The 16,768-nt window shown below is 47.0% G+C and overlaps 7 protein-coding genes across 8 annotated transcripts; 5 read left to right on the forward strand and 2 right to left on the reverse strand.

Annotated features, from left to right (window-relative positions):
• Window positions 1-1,191: 1,191 nt before the first annotated feature.
• On the forward strand, window positions 1,192-1,778 carry BDBG_05929 (uncharacterized protein; the record flags this gene model as incomplete). Its single annotated transcript, XM_002623709.1, has 2 exons — window positions 1,192-1,511; window positions 1,706-1,778. 2 exons carry the CDS (start codon window positions 1,192-1,194, stop codon window positions 1,776-1,778), a joined length of 393 nt encoding a protein of 130 aa, XP_002623755.1.
• Window positions 1,779-3,432: 1,654 nt separating this feature from the next.
• BDBG_05930 (GTP-binding protein YchF) lies at window positions 3,433-5,172 on the forward strand (the record flags this gene model as incomplete). Its single annotated transcript, XM_002623710.2, has 4 exons — window positions 3,433-3,507; window positions 3,715-4,272; window positions 4,534-4,915; window positions 5,003-5,172. 4 exons carry the CDS (start codon window positions 3,433-3,435, stop codon window positions 5,170-5,172), a joined length of 1,185 nt encoding a protein of 394 aa, XP_002623756.1.
• Window positions 5,173-5,542: 370 nt separating this feature from the next.
• On the forward strand, window positions 5,543-6,445 carry BDBG_05931 (PUA domain-containing protein; the record flags this gene model as incomplete). The annotated part of the gene is made up of 3 exons (XM_031722367.1): window positions 5,543-5,556; window positions 5,785-5,925; window positions 6,031-6,445. The coding sequence occupies 3 exons, from the start codon at window positions 5,543-5,545 to the stop codon at window positions 6,443-6,445; spliced, it is 570 nt and encodes a 189-aa protein (XP_031579241.1).
• A 127-nt stretch (window positions 6,446-6,572) lies between these two features.
• BDBG_05932 (DUF1339 domain-containing protein) lies at window positions 6,573-10,902 on the reverse strand. The gene is made up of 5 exons (XM_031722368.1): window positions 10,415-10,902; window positions 8,966-10,360; window positions 8,642-8,909; window positions 8,098-8,582; window positions 6,573-8,038 (listed from the first exon to the last, which is right to left on the reverse strand). Exons 1-5 carry the CDS (start codon window positions 10,688-10,690, stop codon window positions 7,166-7,168), a joined length of 3,297 nt encoding a protein of 1,098 aa, XP_031579242.1. The 5' UTR covers window positions 10,691-10,902; the 3' UTR covers window positions 6,573-7,165.
• Window positions 10,903-10,910: 8 nt separating this feature from the next.
• Window positions 10,911-12,786, forward strand: BDBG_05933. Of its 2 annotated transcripts, XM_031722369.1 has the most exons (3): window positions 10,911-11,155; window positions 11,234-12,273; window positions 12,335-12,786. In XM_031722369.1, the coding sequence occupies exons 1-3, from the start codon at window positions 11,153-11,155 to the stop codon at window positions 12,387-12,389; spliced, it is 1,098 nt and encodes a 365-aa protein (XP_031579243.1). In that variant the 5' UTR covers window positions 10,911-11,152; the 3' UTR covers window positions 12,390-12,786. The 2 variants fall into 2 exon arrangements, with proteins under 2 accessions (XP_031579243.1, XP_031579244.1); XM_031722370.1 differs by having other exon boundaries at window positions 11,050-11,155; window positions 11,234-12,467.
• On the reverse strand, window positions 12,443-15,230 carry BDBG_05934 (mitochondrial inner membrane translocase subunit TIM44). Its single transcript, XM_002623714.2, has 2 exons — window positions 14,023-15,230; window positions 12,443-13,962 (listed from the first exon to the last, which is right to left on the reverse strand). Exons 1-2 carry the CDS (start codon window positions 14,967-14,969, stop codon window positions 13,287-13,289), a joined length of 1,623 nt encoding a protein of 540 aa, XP_002623760.1. The 5' UTR covers window positions 14,970-15,230; the 3' UTR covers window positions 12,443-13,286.
• Window positions 15,231-15,235: 5 nt separating this feature from the next.
• Window positions 15,236-16,749, forward strand: BDBG_05935 (37S ribosomal protein S11). Its single transcript, XM_002623715.2, has 2 exons — window positions 15,236-15,432; window positions 15,494-16,749. Exon 2 carries the CDS (start codon window positions 15,539-15,541, stop codon window positions 16,172-16,174), a length of 636 nt encoding a protein of 211 aa, XP_002623761.1. The 5' UTR covers window positions 15,236-15,432; window positions 15,494-15,538; the 3' UTR covers window positions 16,175-16,749.
• The last annotated feature ends 19 nt before the right edge of the window (window positions 16,750-16,768 follow it).

Raw genomic sequence — 16,768 nt, forward strand, 5'->3', positions numbered from 1 at the left:
CTGTTATGCTTGACCTAAACTGAACCTGGGAATGTGTTTGATTTGGGAAGGGAAGGGGAACTGGTATCTCATATTGTGCGTGCGTCGTCCAGAATTTCTTTTCTCTTTTTTCCTTTTAACTTTTTCCAAGTGTACCATACATTTAAATATATCCTTGCTCCCTTCGCGTCCTTTTTTACCATTGCCCCTGCCATTTCTTTGTTTGCTTAGTGTTCCTCTGATTTTATTGAGTTTTTATTTTTGTTTAATTTTTTTTTTAACTTTTTTTTATATCTACTGTTGCTTGGGACTTGCCGTATGATTGATTCCGTTGACTGTGAAAGCTGTTTTCCTATAACTACGTCCTCCTTCCCTTCTTTTCTTTCCGTCGCTTTCCTTACTATTCCCGGCAGTGTGGGGAATTAAGATGACGTGGTCTGGCACTGTCCCTCTTCATCAATCGACATCCGTGTTTTTGCCCATTCAGAAGAAGGATGAGAAATGCAGGCACATTTATGTGGAACATACACAAACACATATATATTAGTCCCTTTCAGAGCTGACGCTGTTTCTCTATTTGATATCCTTCCTCCAATCGCCTGACTAACTAGCGAGGCTACCTTGTCTATCGTTACCACTTCAAGTGACCTGGTTTTGAAGAAACGTGCTTACTAGGGGTCTAATTCGCTCAGGACTTTTTGTATTGGACCGACAGGAATTTGCGCTGCGGGTATTTAAAAGCTGGCGGATTCAGCTATGGGTATAGCGGACCTGCTAGACACCTGAGCTTTTTCTAGGTGGCTTACACCTACAAAATTTTCTACATCGATCAATAAAAATACGGCATTCAAAGGCGATTTTCATCTATATATATTTATCTCTTTGAAAAACTTACCAGACCTGAGCTGGATACTCTACACCAATCCTTGATATCGCTCCCGCCACCCTTCCTTCAGCTAGTTTAGTATTTGCCCAACCCAAAACATCGCCTGGCTAGCGACGTTAATCCCAGAGTCCATCCATCAAGTACAAGGATACATCTCGTCTAACCAGCTCCGTTCCTGCCGAAGACACGCGGATTAACGAACTGGGAAGACTCCATTTACAAGGACGGAAGTGGCCGTTCCTCTACATCTTGTCTTCCCATGAATTCATTCCCAGTTTCCATCTAGATTCTCGTCTACCTCATCGAGCTAAGACAACCCCAGCAAAATGGCCCTCTCCATCAAGCACCAGCTCCAGCGCTGGACCGTCCAACAACTGCACAGAATTGGCTTCACGAAAGTGACTCTGTCCACTCCACTGCCAACCCGTGGGGATGGGTCGACATTTGATATGGACGACGACGACGACTATGATGCGCGCTCTGCCCAACTTAGGGAGCATCATGGTCATCCACGCACGCATTCTCACGCCGAGGTATATGAAGGGTCAACGGCGTATGATCATACTACGGACACTTCTTTCTCGACGGCTACTCGTCGGCGAGGGATAAGGGTGTTCCGATTTCTACGTATTCGGGGTTTGAGAGGGTTAGTTTCGTTGCTGGTGGTCTTTGCTGTGGTCCTGGCATTTTGGAAGGGAGGGTGGTTTTGGTCAGGATCAAGGTTGGGGAAGACGAGCAGACTGGGTGAAGGGAACAAGAGCTGATCGAACAAGTTGTTGTGAGGGGATCGGGTGTGGAGATGGCCATTTCTAGAGCCTACCTCCGCTGAAAGTCATACAGGCGAGGAGGTCGGATATTTATTTCCGTTGAGAGTGTGGGTGGGCCTGTTGGTCGTGTGCTAGTTGATCGATGAGTAGCAGCAGCAGGAGCAGCAATGGACAGTTGAAGAAAGTGGAATTTCGAAGGTATCTCGTCTTATTATTACTATCCCTATTATTATTATTATTATTATACTTATTTTAATTTAAAAGCTAACATTTCATGGATATTGTATCAGGCAAGATATACTTATCGTGTAGATCGTATCCTTTCCGTCCTCCTCCATTCCTCTTTCTTTGGAATGAGTCCAACTGAATCTATTTTCCCCCTGCATCTGTTGATGAGGTGCAAATCACTTATCCCCCTCATATTTGAGCCTATACCAAATGGACAGATTCAAACTCAACAATGGAGAAAGGAATGAGAATTTAGCCGATCCCAAAGGAGGGCCGAGTATAACTAGAAGCCGTTCTAGGTATTAAACTCACCCGCGGTTCAGGTGTATATATAGTGAGACCTCTAGGCCTTCCTATGAATGCAGCTTAAAAAACAGCATACGGTTGATATTTGTTACATATATTATATATGCCAAAGGTTTCTAGTATTCAGTGCGTGATTAGGGATGATGCCTCAATGTGCAATTGCACCCCAGTTTTGTTCCGTATTTTTGCGGAGTTGTTTAATAGTTATGATTCAATTTCGAACTGAAAAAGTGAGGTGGGTAGCATTTGCCCAAGGCGCTGCTTTTCTTGTTTGACAGATCGCCTTACCATCTGATTTTCGTCCGCGTGCATGAAAGCAGAATATCTCGGCGAACAGCAAAGCAGAAGTGATATAAATGATAATTCGGGCTGAGATGTGCGTTTCAGTGTTTCCAATTGTCAGGTCAGGTTTTCAACCTATCTGGTGCATAGCTGAACATACCACGAGAGGATGATGTCACCTCGTTAGGTGTCATCATCAATAACAACCAGGTGAATATGAACAGCATCAGGTTAACATACATATTGCTGCACATTTATCAGGCGCGGTCTGCCGTGGATGTAGATATCCTAGGACTTGTGGATGTCGGAGGAGTTCTCTCTATAGCCTAGTTAACGCAAGAGTGCCACGTAAGATATCTACTAATTCCCATGACAGCAGAGCCAAAGTACCTGAGGCAGACGGCAAAGAATAACTTCATTCATGTAGTTGAATCTGAACTCTTGTTGGTTTCGAGATAAACGATGCAGATGATGCCGTGTTGATTCGTCGTTCGCTGGGGTTAGGGCAAGATGTACCACGTGATTAGGCTAGCGGCTGCAGCTAAGAAGCAAAATTCTTCCCGTCCCGTCCAACCTCAACCTTCAAACCTCCACCAACAGGAAAAATCCAAGCAACGAATAAAACTCCTCAGGAGCAGAGTATTATTCTAACTTGGGCCACTCAGGTTTAACTGTTTGAATGCCTGCTGCCTCGTTTAGTGCTCAATCCCTGACGACTAAATCCCCTAATACCCCTCTATCCCCCCCTCCTCACCTTTCCTTTGTCCCTTCTTTTGTGCCTTGTGAAGGCCGCAATTCGTCACCATTCCGTTCCTCGTGGTTTCTCGATCACTCTTGACTTCTCTCAAACCCCAGTTTGAACGACTAGCAGCTGGCTCTGCCTTATCCCAACACCTCACCCCCTCTCAATTACGCGCAAACCACTCCACTCCACATTCACCCTGCTTGATTCTCTACCGCACTTTCGCAAGTAGAAAGAAGAAAATGGCTCCCAAGAAACCGGTTAAAGAAGAGAAAGTTCCCTTGGGTCGCCCAGGGAATAACTTGAAGAGTGGTATCGTATGTGGGGACCAACTACTAATAATGTCAATTTTGCTGTACTGCTTTTTCTTCTTTTGATTCCTGCCTTTGCACCACTCCCCTCCGCTTGCTTGCCTTCTGTTATTCCCCATGTGATTCCTCTATAATCTTCCCCTCCATTTACCCCCAGTTCACAATGCAATGCATCTTACCAGACTTTGGTTTACTGACCTCTGGCAATTTCAGGTTGGTCTAGCGAATGTTGGCAAATCCACACTTTTCCAAGCTATTACAAGATGTTCGTTGGGTAATCCTGCGAACTTCCCCTTTGCAACCATTGACCCTGAAGAGGCCCGTGTCATTGTTCCGGATGCACGGTACGATTGGCTATGTGAACATTATAAACCAAAGTCCAGGGTACCTGCAAACTTAACGGTATATGATATAGCTGGTCTAACTCGAGGCGCCTCAACCGGTGCTGGTCTCGGAAATGCTTTCCTGTCACATATTCGTGCTGTGGATGCTATCTTCCAGGTCGTTCGATGTTTTGACGACGCAGAAATTATTCATGTCGAGGGTGATGTCGATCCCGTTCGGGACCTGAACATCATCAGCGAGGAGCTACGGATCAAAGATATTGAATTCGTCGAAAAGGCTCTCGAAGCCCTTGCAAAGCAAACTAGGAGAGGAGGCCAGAGCTTAGAGATAAAAAAATTGAAAGAGGAGGAGGCCACTGTTGGCAGGATTCTGGAGTGGCTGAAGGAGGGCAAGGATATTCGAAAAGGGGATTGGACTCCTAAAGAGGTATGTTCTAACTTGCAGCCTTGCATTTTTTTTTTTCCGTTACGTTATTTCCTTCTCGTGCAATTACCATGATGAACAAGAGCACAACGCTCGATATAATCCCAGCTCTTCGAATGGCCTCGTTTTTATATCTCACGTTTGAGGCCATATTGAGATTTGAATCCAACCCTGATAACAATTTCACTTTTAATATACTCTACCCATTTCTGATGTTGCTTTGGTGGAGGGCCCATTGACTAACTACGACTGGACAAAACATAGGTTGAAGTAATTAACCCTCTATTTCTCCTGACTGCTAAGCCAGTTGTGTATTTGGTCAACCTCAGCGAAAGGGACTATATCAGGCAAAAGAACAAGTACCTGCCGAAGGTTGCAGAATGGATCAAAACCAACTCCCCCGGGGATCCTATAATCCCAGTCTCTGTATCTTTCGAAGACAGACTTACCCGCTTCGAAAATGATGCCGCTGCCGAGGAGGAATGCAAAAATCTTGGAACCAAGTCGGCGCTCCCCAAGATCATTTTAACTATGCGACAATGTCTTCAGCTTGGCAGCTTTTTCACCACTGGCGCTGATGAAGTGAGACAATGGACTATCCGAAAGGGCACCAAAGCTCCCCAAGCTGCTGGTGTCATTCACACTGGTGAGTCCATATCCCTTTTAAACCTCCACTATTTTGTGATCCCGCTGCCCCACTTGAGTAAAATCTGACATATTTTTTGTGTTGCAGATTTTGAGAAAACTTTCATTCAATGTGTTGTGTTCAACTATGATGTGCTACGAGAGTATGGGGACGAAGCAGCTGTCAAAGCTGCTGGGAAGGTTCTTACGAAGGGCAAAGATTATGTTGTGGAAGATGGAGATATTGTCCTGATTAAGGCTGGTGCCGCAAAGGCATAGGTGGACTCCCAGTAAAGCATATGGGATCTTTGCCTTTTGGCTATTTAGCAGGCTGGCTCAATAAATACAAATAATTATAATGTGAGCAGGAACCACAACTCCTCCATATGGCCCTTTTTCCATCTAGATACGTAGATTGTGTGACCGCATTCATGCTGTGACTCTGCGAGGCGCCAGTAGATCACAATTTTTACGTATAGCCCCCGCGTCGGGCGCTTTGTGCCACTTGCGCAACAAAAAGTAAGCGGGCGGAAGTTGGTCCCAGACGTCAACTTAGTCGATAGAAGATAGAAGCATTTAGACCATAGACCCGGACACTAGAATCTGACAATTTCCTTTTGTCAGTCTGTCCGCTGTGCTTCTATTTACAATGTTTAAAAAAGAGTAAGGATTGCCCACCCTGTCTCCGCGTTCTCCGTATTGCATCGGATTCAAAACTGCCCCGCCCGCTCTACACCAAGGGGAGAGAGAGCTTCAAAGCAGATGGACGAGATATTGCTCCGCTCTATCGGAGAATGCTCGTGTTTTGATAGCGTTTTGATATATATCCTTTGTCTCCAGTTTCTGTTTCCTATCAAAAAAAAAAAAAACCTACTTACAGCTTTCTTCCAGTGTCTCCTTAGGCGCAAGGTCCAAAGTCAAATCCTCCGTCCAGCGCGCTATCAAACAAAAGCTCGTCGAGACATATCCCGGCTTTGAGCCCTATATCGATGAGCTAATACCCAAAAAGGCTTCGCTGGAGGCTGTCAAGCTGTGAGTTGCGAGATCCAGCCCACAACTACACACTCCTATCTCGGCCACATCACACCTTTACCCTCACCACGCACCACATTGACTAATCACAGTTCAATTCCGCAGACACGTCCCAGACCGCGTAACCCTCTACACAATCGACTCGCGCCCCATCCTCTATCAATCATTCGACAACCCTCCGATCCCCCACCTGCGAGTCCTACACCAATTCCCCGATGCCGTCCATACCATCGGCATAGACCGGGGCGCCATCCGCTTCGTCCTCTCGGGCGCTGCACTCATGGCCCCCGGCCTCACTTCAGCCGGCGGCAGCCTGCCGGACCCCGCGAACAATCCCGGCGAAAGAGAGATTGAGGCTGGGGAAGTGGTGGCGATTAAGGCGGAAGGGAAGGAGGAGATTTGCATGGTTGGGCCGTTGAAGGTGGGCACGGAGGAGATGAAGAAGAAAGGGAAAGGGGTTGTGATGGATGAAGGGCATTATTTGGGGGATGGGCTCTGGAAGATTGAACTTGTGGGGTGAGGTGCTGGGTGGGGTGAGGGAAGAGAGGGGTTTTACTTCTGTCTTTTTTTTTTTGCCTTCCCGTGGAATTTTTTTTCCCTGGTTCTCTGCTTGGTTTAATTTGTTATGGCTTGAGGCGCTTTGGGTTGGCTGTGGTTGATCGTGATTCATTTGAGTGGATATCGATAACTACCTATCATCCAGATGTTTACATTCTGGATAGGAATGGACCCAAATATCTTGGATTGAGTGATATTCTCATCTCAACCTATCTGGATATACGATTTCTTCCCCTTTAACACATAATGGTAGGAAGAATGAGGGATAACAGAATGAAGCTTAATAATCCGCCCGATATTGACGACCTCAAGAACCTGTTTTCGTACATATCTAAGTACAGAGGTGGCTATAAGTACTTATAGAGGCCAGATACGAAGAAAATTCTATTCTAGAGGCTAAAACAAGACCAAATAAAGTCTCAAATTAACTAACCTACGCACTTGTGAAAAACCTCCTGTCCATGCTACAATGGGATGAATGAAAGTTAAACGAAACCAAGGTAGGAATACACGAGGCCAAAACGCTGAGACGTAAATACGTATATATATATATCAATAAATGAGCAGCAACAATAGTAAAGAGGAGGATATAAGTAAAAGAAAACGCAATGCGCTAAGGGGTAATTAATCACGGTAAGGTTTACCCCAACATATGAGGCAGAGCTGCTGGTAGGGATGGCGATTAGGAAGCAAGGTTGTCTGTAGAATGGTCTCTGTCCTCATCAGCAGGATCGGTTTTGGATTGTTGTGAGATGGACGGTGATAGAGTTGCTGACGTGCTAGGAGGGATAGACGGAGTAAGCACGCCGTTTCTTCTACTGTGTCGCCGACTACCAATACTATTAGGCGAGAGTGATGCAGGGTCTTGTTCAGGTAGAGTGAGGGCCAGCCCCAAGGTTCCACTGGAGGACACGGTTCTGTTGCCGGTCCGATTTACGCCTAAAGGGTTTGGCGACGGCTGGTCTCCCCTTCTCAATCCAACCTTAACGACGGCACGCTGGAGCATCTCCCCGGAATCATCTAGGGCGATCACGAAACGGGCTAGCTCCCCGCATAGCTCCCAGTCGCCCTTCTGTGAAGCTAGTCTGAGAAGACGGACGACGGAATCTTCAATTCCCTTGTCGGCACCTCCGTCCTCTTTCTCGTCAAATGCCTGAAGTACCAATAAATAGCCTCCAGCTGTCTTCAGGGAGTTTAATCTGAGAGCTTGTTCGAATAGTTCCTTTGGAGGAGGAAGGTGAGCGAACAGGGTACGCCATGATCGAAGTTCTGTTTTTCGGGTACACTGAACAAGAATCTCCAGATAAACATCGGTTGGGATAGCGGACTGCAAGAAGGAAAGCACGGTAGGTAGCAGCTGGTGACTTGCTGTTCCATCCTGCTGGGCTTGGCGTTCTTGATTGTCTACTTCATCATCCAGCACATGGTGCAGTAGTATTTCTAGTGCGTGGGGGAAATAGGATAAATGTGAGTAATGATGGCAGAGGGAGAGAGCTGATGGCGTGTCGAGCTGGCTTAAGTTGTGTTGGAGGAGGTACGGTAGGAATAGTTGTGTCTGATAACATGTTAAAGTCAGGGAACTAGCGATTCTATCTGATGGGGAGTATGACTTACTCTAATGGCAAATCGAAGGAGGGAAAACGTAACATCTCGTCTCTGAATCATTTCAGGCTCAGCACCAAGCACAACGCCTTTATTAAGAAGTATAGATAATGGGTAAAAGTCAACTGGTATAGGCAAGGGCTTCACTGTTTCATTTTGAGAGCCCCTGACTGGACGGAGAACATCCAGTACATCACTCCACACAAGTAAATCTTTGCCACAAAAGATCCACAAAGAATCTCTTAAAGATATGTTAGTCTGAGACGCGCTAACTGCGGTTCCCACTGCCGGAGTGGTTGGTTCGTCGGAGGGCGGAGCAAAGTTGAAGGACAGCTGATCACGCATTAAAATGTAGTACTCCACATCGTGGGCAACAATGCGCATGTCATATTTCAAATCGCCCGCTTCCGAAACTGATGGTTGTAGCAATACAAGCTTTCCATCAACGAGGAATAGAACTGATGCGACAGAAACATCCTGGGAAGGGTCACCATCTCCTTTGAACCGTGTTAGTTTTCTTAGACCAAGTTGAAGACGAGAATGGAAAGTTGCTTACGGAGCTGGCTGTCAGGCAATACCCAACTGATGGCCCGAACTCGTGTAGGAGCTCTAACGATGCCATGAAAGGCTATCTGACCAACTTGAACAAGGCTGATTCTCGTTTGCGTAGCATTTATCACATAGTGATATAATATATTGTCATATGTGTAGACCAAGAGCGAGTCTTCCCCGGAAGGTCCGATGAATACGGCAGGCGCAGGAAGAGTCTCGGTATATAGCACAGAAGAACTGCTAAGGGAAAGCTCACGAGAGTATAGCCGCAACTATGCCAATTAGTTTTAAGGTCCGGAATTAATTTAGAGAGAATTAGAACATATACCTCGTAGGAATTATCACATTCAACAGCAGCAATTAAGATATGTCCATACCAACACAACCCGCCCTGAACAGCAAAGGAGTCTTCAGCCTTCGGGTCATCGAACGTTTTCCATCTCCCACTTTGGACACTATAATGAGCAAGTCCTCTTCTGCCGGCAATTGCCACATATCGGCCATCCTGAGAAACAATACAAGACCGGATTGGCCATTGCGCATGGAGGTAAGCAGGGGGATACTGGGCGTGATGCCAAAGGTAATCTTTACCCGATATAGTAGTGAGGTCTGGTAAGTCGTGCCCGCGATACAAAATGATTTCTGTTCCCGTTTGCAGTAGCGCTCTCGCCATGTTCGCTGAGGAGAAGCATCCAGTTAGAGCGCTGCGAGCTGTTTCTAGCACCCAGATATGGCTATCCTCCGGTGCTGTTAGGATAATGTATGAACCACCACCAATCCAAGAACCCATAGAGACTCCAGTCAGCCAAGCCTCGCCATTCTTGGTAGCTAGATCACGGTCAGTGGCAAAGCTAGTTCCTCCAGGTTTACCAAATACACTCCATGTAGTCCAGCCGTACTTATAGCCCGCGAAAAGGCAATAGCCATCAGGAGAATAGCTCATAAATGATCCAGGACCCATAGAAGCTGGTGACGCAGGGAGCTCAAGTTTATGTGAAAGGGGTATGTTTCCCATGTAGTCTTTCGCTACGTAGACGTACACCTCACGGTTTGCACAGGCTACGGCGAGTAGGGAAAACCGCGCATTCACAGCCACGTGAAGGGCTTTTTGTCCGTCATTTTCAGGGGTATGGAATCTATGGCCCCTGAACTGGGACTTCGATTCAGACGAATGTTCCGCGTCATCCCTGAGGCGCTGTACCGCATAAGTTTGGCCATCGCTCGTAATCCACAGAAAAATGTTCATAGCACGGTCGTAGACCATATCTACAATTGTAGACTTCTTAGAAATAAACGGGATCCTGCTTAAGAGCTCCGTGCTCGTTTGATGTCCAGTATCATCGGGAGTCCATCGAATTAACTGGATAGCGGCTGGCTTCACCGTCGCCACCATCAGCTCATTGTCCAGTGCCAGTGCCTTGCTAATTCCTGCATCCACCTTTATGGCAACCCTGAAACGAAAACTAACTTCCAGAATGGCAGTTGTTTCCTCCGTGACGAAATGACGACCAGAGTGCTGGCGGCGTGGGTTGGAATGGAAAGGGAAACGCTGTTGGTAAACGTGTGAATTGGCATCTGTTGCGATGGAGTAGGTGATTAAATATCCATGGAGAGTCTGTACAACAACAATGGCGGAGTCGGGACGTAGAAGTAGCGCCGCATTTGGGCCGTATTTTTCCAATGAGATGTCGGAACGCTTGACTGCGGCCACCACAGCTGTCGGCTATAAATGTATTAGAACATCAAATTTAAAAATCAAGATGAATACATAGCGTACTCTAGTTTGCCAAATTGCAATGGAGGACTTTGTCATCGTGGCGAACAAGTGCCCGCTACGGGAAACGCAAAGGCCAGTTATGGGTTCGTCTACCCAGCATGCTCCGCTCCCGAGGCCGCTCTCGGCGGCGGTCCTGCTGCGTTCCGCACGGGAGCCCTGGTCTCCGCCCTCCCGGGAGCTGCCAGCATCGCTTTGCGCATTATCGTCGACTTCCGGTAGTTGAATACCAGGGCCATTAACCGCATAGACTCGAGGGACTCCATTTGGCCAGTACATCGCTGGGAATAACGCGCTGGCTAGAAACGAAGGAAGATGACGTATCGCATTGGACCATCTTTGGACCAACGGCAGATTTTTTAAAGCAACCTCTAGCAAGCCAGGTCTGACAAGCAACAGCCATCCATGGCCCCGTTGATCTTCCCAGAGTAATGTTCAGGTGATACCAGATATGTCAACCCGCAGCTGTTGTTAGTTAGCCTTTACCTAGGAGCTAGTCTGGAGTTGGAACGCTTGGCGGGGAAAGCTACGCTACGGTAGTTAGATCTTCGCGAATCACGTGGCAAGCCGAGCTTCTAGAACTTCCGAACGGCGAATTGCCCAGAGGGGAATCCAGTAGAATCAAACAGCTACTACTATTTTCCAACAAGACGAAGCACTGTGAAGAGTGTCAGCTTATCCGACGGCCTGTACTGTCGAAATTATATACTGTAACGAGGGTTCACTTAGCCCTCTTTGAAAATGGTAATAGCAACCATTCCTTTTGTGTTTCATTTTTCCTTAAATCACCCCGCAGCATGAAACTGATATCTCTTTCTTCAGGCCCCAACAGAATCCAAGAAGCGCTTGGCTCTTGCAATAATAGATTTTCTCAGTGGTAGTCTTAAAGATGGAACCCTTACCGCGGACGACGCAGAATCTATAGAAATCGCGCAGTCATGTATCGCAGATACGTTCAAGGTCGACCCTTCAGACAAGTCTGCCATGCAGGATGCGCTTGGAGGCCAAAGTCTTGCAACGATCTACAGCGTATATGAGAAACTGAAAGGCAAAGGTTCCGCAACAACACCAAGCGCTGCAAGCGAGACAAAGCCAGCAGCAACCCCTCAAAAAGGGACACCAAACGAGGAATCGGAGAAGTTAAAATCACAGGGCAACGCAGCCATGTCGCGCAAGGACTATCCTACTGCAATTTCCCTTTATACACAGGCTCTTAACATTGCACCCTCGAACCCGATCTATCTCTCCAACCGCGCGGCCGCCTACTCTGCTTCCGGAAACCATACCAAGGCTGCGGAGGACGCTGAAATTGCCGTGGCCGCGGACCCAAAATATGTTAAGGGGTGGAGCAGACTTGGCCTGGCTAGATTTGCGCTTGGCAATGCCAAGGGCGCTGCGGAAGCGTATCAGAAGGGCATTGATGCCGAAGGAAATGGCGGCAGCGAGGCTATGCGCAAGGGGCTGGAGACTGCAAAGAAGCGTATTGAGGAAATGAAGAAGGAGGAGAATGAACCCCCCGCTGAAGACGTTGATGATTCCTCTGGTTCCTCGCGTGGAGCAGGAGGTGCTGGTGGAATGCCGGACCTTTCAGCTCTTGCGGGAATGTTTGGAGGCGGTGGTGCGGGAGGAGGGGCAGGCGGTATGCCTGATTTTAGCTCGATAATGAGCAATCCCATGTTTGCCAGCATGGCGCAGAATCTTATGAGCAACCCTGACATGATGAGTAACCTCATGAATAACCCGCGCATTCGACAAATGGCGGAAAGCTTTGGTGCGGGCGGAGGTGGTGCTGGTCCTGGTGGTCAGGGTGGAGGACTTCCAGATATGGCCAGCATGATGAATGACCCCAATATTGCTGAAATGTAAGTGGTGATTTGACTATTTATAAACGTTGATTTTAATGGCGCTAATTGACTCGTGTAGGGCAAGAAATTTGATGGGCGGAGGTGCTGGACGTGGTGCAGGGAGAGGAGCTTGATTCCGCCACCTAAATTTGGAGCATGTTTAATATGGTAGCATTTCGTTTGAATCGTGAAAATGGTGTTTTTATTAGCTTCATATAGCAATGGATGTAGTGCTGTTACATTTTAATAATAAACAGATCGATATCCCTATATTTTATTCTCTACTTATCGTTCCGGGCCGCTATGTCTATCCCGTAAACTCCCTCTTCCTTGCTTCAGCGGCAGAAATAGCTACGCCAAAGACCCAAACACGCTGTGAGGTAGAATTTCATGGAAAAGAGAACATCTATGATCAATTTTAAGGATGTAAAAAAACCAATGAAAAAGAGACGATCCTGATAAGGAATTCTTTTGATAATATTTTAAACAAGCTCTCACGTTTCGACCTATGATGCCCTGTATAGAGAAAACGCTAAACAAGAAACGGACGCGATCCAAAGTTGCCATATATACAATATAAGAGGAGAGGGAGGATATGAGAATAGTTCTGCTGAGAATACGTAAGAAAATAATAATTAGAAAAAAAAAAAAAAAAAAAAAAAAAAAAAAAAAAAAAAAAAAAAGGAAAAGAAAAAAAAAGGTACAAGTTAAAAAAAGCAAAAAACAAATGGAAAATGACAATACACTTAATAAAACTGCAATTAGATTTATCCCACCACACATTTCTACATTTCTATAAGACTCCAATCCATATAATAGTATACAGCCGGGAAGTAGTCGGCACAAAAAAAGCAATAGGGGAAAAAAGAAAAACCATGTGTCGAAATCCGGTCGATCGTAGATCGTAGTACATAAGGGGTTATTCGAGGAAGGCGGATGAATCGAGAGTTATTTCGGGAGAATATAGCAAGGCTACTGCTGGTAGATTTGTCGAGACTGAAAGGAACTTCGCATTAAGGAAAAGATATGCCTTAGATATAATCGCGCCCCGCCTTTTGCAGTTCGATCATTCTCCATCCTCGAGTTTCAGGGTTGTTCACGTCTTCTGGAATTCTGGTCATGCCAATGGCATAAGTGACTAGTTGGACCTTGTCTTCCATACCAGCAGCCAGTTCCTTGGTTTTAACATTGCGATAGACATGAACCTCCTGTGTTCTGCAGGTGATAATGAAAACTGGGATGTCGCCTGGTTCAAGCATGCGGGCATGGGAGATATCGACATGTCGGATATCGAGGATTCGGCCGTCTGATTTCAGTCCAGCGGTAGTGTATTGTTGGGCGAGAGCAGCATAAACGTTATACTGGGCTTCTGAAAGCCAAAGCTTAAGAGTCTCAACGTCCCCTTTAACGTACGCGTCAAGCACCTCGGGTAACATATATTCCCGTAATTCCCGCAAGAAAGGTTCGATTTGGAAGCTGGGATCCATTTCTCGGAACTTTTTGATGACCTTAGCCGTTTCATTTTCTGCAAACCAACCAGCAACCGTATCTGAAATGCCCCGGGCCGTTGTGACTAACGGATTTTCGGATTCATTATATGTATGTTTAAGGTTGAAATAGGATTGCATGAGACGACTAGAGTCTCGGAATTCTTTCCACGACTCTTTCCAAGCAGCGTCTTTGTGAAGGGTGACGTTGGTGCCGGCACTAGGACTGTCAGTTAATCCATTCAAGAGACTACGAGCAATCAAGGAAGTATAGGCTTACTTCGGATCTTCCTCCATTTTCTCTAAGGGACGACGGCCAGCTTTAGCCTCGGCAAGTTCCCGAAGCTCTCTTTGCTTTCGTCGCTCCTCCTTCTCCATCCAGCCTCCGTATCTAGAGCTACTACCATCATCTATAGCTTCCTTCACCCCTCCAACCGCCGTTTTATACGCGGCAGTTTCACGAACGGGCCTTGTAGCTTTTTCGATACCCTTTCCGGTGGCAGATACTCCTGATCTGAGCCCCTTGACAACCGGGGTATCCCATGTCCATGCGGCTCCCTGACCAATAACCTTACCGGTGGTCTTAATAGCCGAAGAAGTTTTGGAAGTAGCGGCACCAGAAGCAGCCTCATACGCAGCTCTAGCGCGCTTAACAGATTCACTTTCGGTAAACTGATGAGCAGATGAAGCTAAGGCTTTCGTTGATTCATTCCATTCCTTCGAGGCCTTGAACTCGGATCGAAGGGTTTCAGTGAACACTTGCCATGGAGTTTTATCACCATGGGGAGGTGGAGGAGGGGGTGGCTCTTCTTTTTTCTTCTTTCCTTCCTCCTGGGAATTTTCCTTCTGCTCCTCTCCCTCGTTTTTTGCGTTTTGCGAAGATTTATCTGCTTTCTGACTCTCCGCACTTGGTTGTTCCGGCTCCTTTTGCTTTTGTTGCCATAGCCTGCATCCCGTTTGAAAGGATCGTCTGGCTGGGAGAATAGCCCATATCGAATTTAGTTGCGCAGGGGGGGCAGGATATAACGGTGAAGTATTCGAAATTGGGTGTCTTGATGAAGGGACGAGGGTTTGAGATGAGGTGGTAGGGAACAAGGAGGTTCGATGTGTCAATGATCGCCGGGAGACCGCTCGCACTGCGAATGCAGCTGACAGTGTGGCAGTGTGGTTCCGTAACAGAGCCGTCCGCACCACGCCAGGCTGCGTATATATAGTTGGGATGAGCATTGTCCGGGCGCTGTGGAAGGATACTGCAGGCTCAGGGTCTAGGGGTGAAATTGGCGGGATAGACGGTTAAAGCTGATTTAAAATCGTAGCAGCACAGTAGATACGAAGACAAGTCAACCTCAGAAACCCGGCCTGACTGGTTACTGCCTCGTGGCGATGGGTTTGTAGACCTTGGGATCTTTGGCAGCGCGAGAACGGAGGAAAATGTTTTGACGGCGATATCGATTTAGAGTTTGTCCGCCGCCAAGACTAAAAAACTTCTGGCTGCTTCGGCCACGATTCGGCACTAAAGTCCGACAACTGAGCCCGAGCGCTGGCGACGAGTGCAGCATTCTCAATTGCAACAGATCTCTTGGTTCCTGCATGCGCATGTAGCTAGCAATACGCTGGCGGTCTTTTGAACGCATCGAGCTGTTCTCCTGGCTTCCTCTGCTTCTTCCACGGACCCCTCAACGCAAGCAAGGTAGTGTACAGCGCAAACCGCCAAGCTCCCTTCCTTCAGTATCGCTAATATGTATTTTTAGGGCAGTCTAACATCCATCCACCGTTGCCTTCCATACAAATAAGAAATGAAGGGGGGAATTGTAGGGAGTTTCTCCGCTGCGGTGCGGTCCATTGGGCAGCCGGCTCAGTCATGCCTACGTCGATCCCAAGCCTTCCGAACGGCGGCCTGCTCACTCACACAACAAGCTAGAGATATGTCTACAGACGGGACATCTGCATTGTCAAAACTCTCAGCGTCTACCAGGGCCTCGAGAAACACAAATAATGATTCTGCATCCATGGCCTTCCGTCTTAATCAGGTTGTCCAGTCCGGCTATGCCATGCAAGACCCGCCACACCACCTTCATGTCTACTCACACAAACACAATACCCACATCACCCTAACGCGACCAAACCGAGAACCCTTGCTCTCCATGAGCTGTGGAAATATCGGTTTCCGCAAAGCACAGCGTTCGAAATTTGACGCAGCGCATCAGCTTGCATCCTTCATGATGGGCAAAATCCAGGAAGAGGGACATCTGTTGACGATGAAGCGACTAGAGGTTGTACTCCGAGGTTTTGGCCCGGGCAGAGAGGCGTTTACAAAGGTTCTGCTGGGCTCGGAAGGAAAGAACATTCGCAATATGGTGTGCAGGGTCACAGACGCTACTCGAGTAAAATTTGGTGGATGCCGGAGCAAAAGGGTACGCAGGTTGGGCTGAGGTCGATTTCAACGTTTTATTTTTCCTTCGAATCTATATACTTTCCTCCTACTGAACGGACCTCGATAACCCTTTACGCATGTTGATTTATTCTATCTGGAATTATGGCGACGGGAATCGAGAAACGGAACGTAAATTAAAACCTTGTTTCGGTCGTCGTCGATTCAGGGAGGGATTTCAACCATTCGGGGCTTCCGGATGATTCTTTTTGAATGGCACTGCGTGTAACATTGGTAACGACGGATTTATCACTACTTAGATTAATGTATTTATAGATGCTCCGCTCTCCCGTGCCATGTATCTTCACCTGTAAATTTTACGAACATCTTTTTGTCACAGATTTACTAAGGGACACAATTGTCCAGCTGCTGTAAATAATAAAACATCATTTGCTACGAATCCCCACCCCCTCTCTACCCTCATCTAACCTCTTTTCGGGTGTAATATCAAGCGATTAGCTACAGTCGCCTGTCTCTTGTCGCGTTTCCATTTTGTGTCCCATAATTCCCGTTTGGGTCTAGTGCAGCCCAGCAAGCCTTCAGATCACATGATTTTAGTGCTTCCCAGCATCCAAGGCATCTACAATAAAGACTA

Source organism: Blastomyces gilchristii (assembly GCF_000003855.2).
Source record: "Blastomyces gilchristii SLH14081 genomic scaffold supercont1.12, whole genome shotgun sequence".
NCBI classification, from domain to species: Eukaryota; Fungi; Ascomycota; class Eurotiomycetes; order Onygenales; family Ajellomycetaceae; genus Blastomyces; species Blastomyces gilchristii.

Bases quoted from the DNA above. Each gene is read 5' to 3' on its own strand.
- BDBG_05935 (XM_002623715.2), top strand. From the start codon at position 15,539: ATGAAGGGGGGAATTGTAGGGAGTTTCTCCGCTGCGGTGCGGTCCATT.
- BDBG_05933 (XM_031722369.1), top strand. The intron at 12,274-12,334 runs GTAAGTGGTGAT...TGACTCGTGTAG, and splicing joins GACCCCAATATTGCTGAAAT to GGCAAGAAATTTGATGGGCG.
- BDBG_05932 (XM_031722368.1), bottom strand. From the start codon at position 10,690: ATGTACTGGCCAAATGGAGTCCCTCGAGTCTATGCGGTTAATGGCCCT. The intron at 10,361-10,414 runs GTACGCTATGTA...ATACATTTATAG, and splicing joins TTGCAATTTGGCAAACTAGA to CCGACAGCTGTGGTGGCCGC. The intron at 8,910-8,965 runs GTATATGTTCTA...TAATTGGCATAG, and splicing joins AATGTGATAATTCCTACGAG to TTGCGGCTATACTCTCGTGA.
- BDBG_05934 (XM_002623714.2), bottom strand. From the start codon at position 14,969: ATGCTCATCCCAACTATATATACGCAGCCTGGCGTGGTGCGGACGGCT. The intron at 13,963-14,022 runs GTAAGCCTATAC...TGACAGTCCTAG, and splicing joins AAAATGGAGGAAGATCCGAA to TGCCGGCACCAACGTCACCC.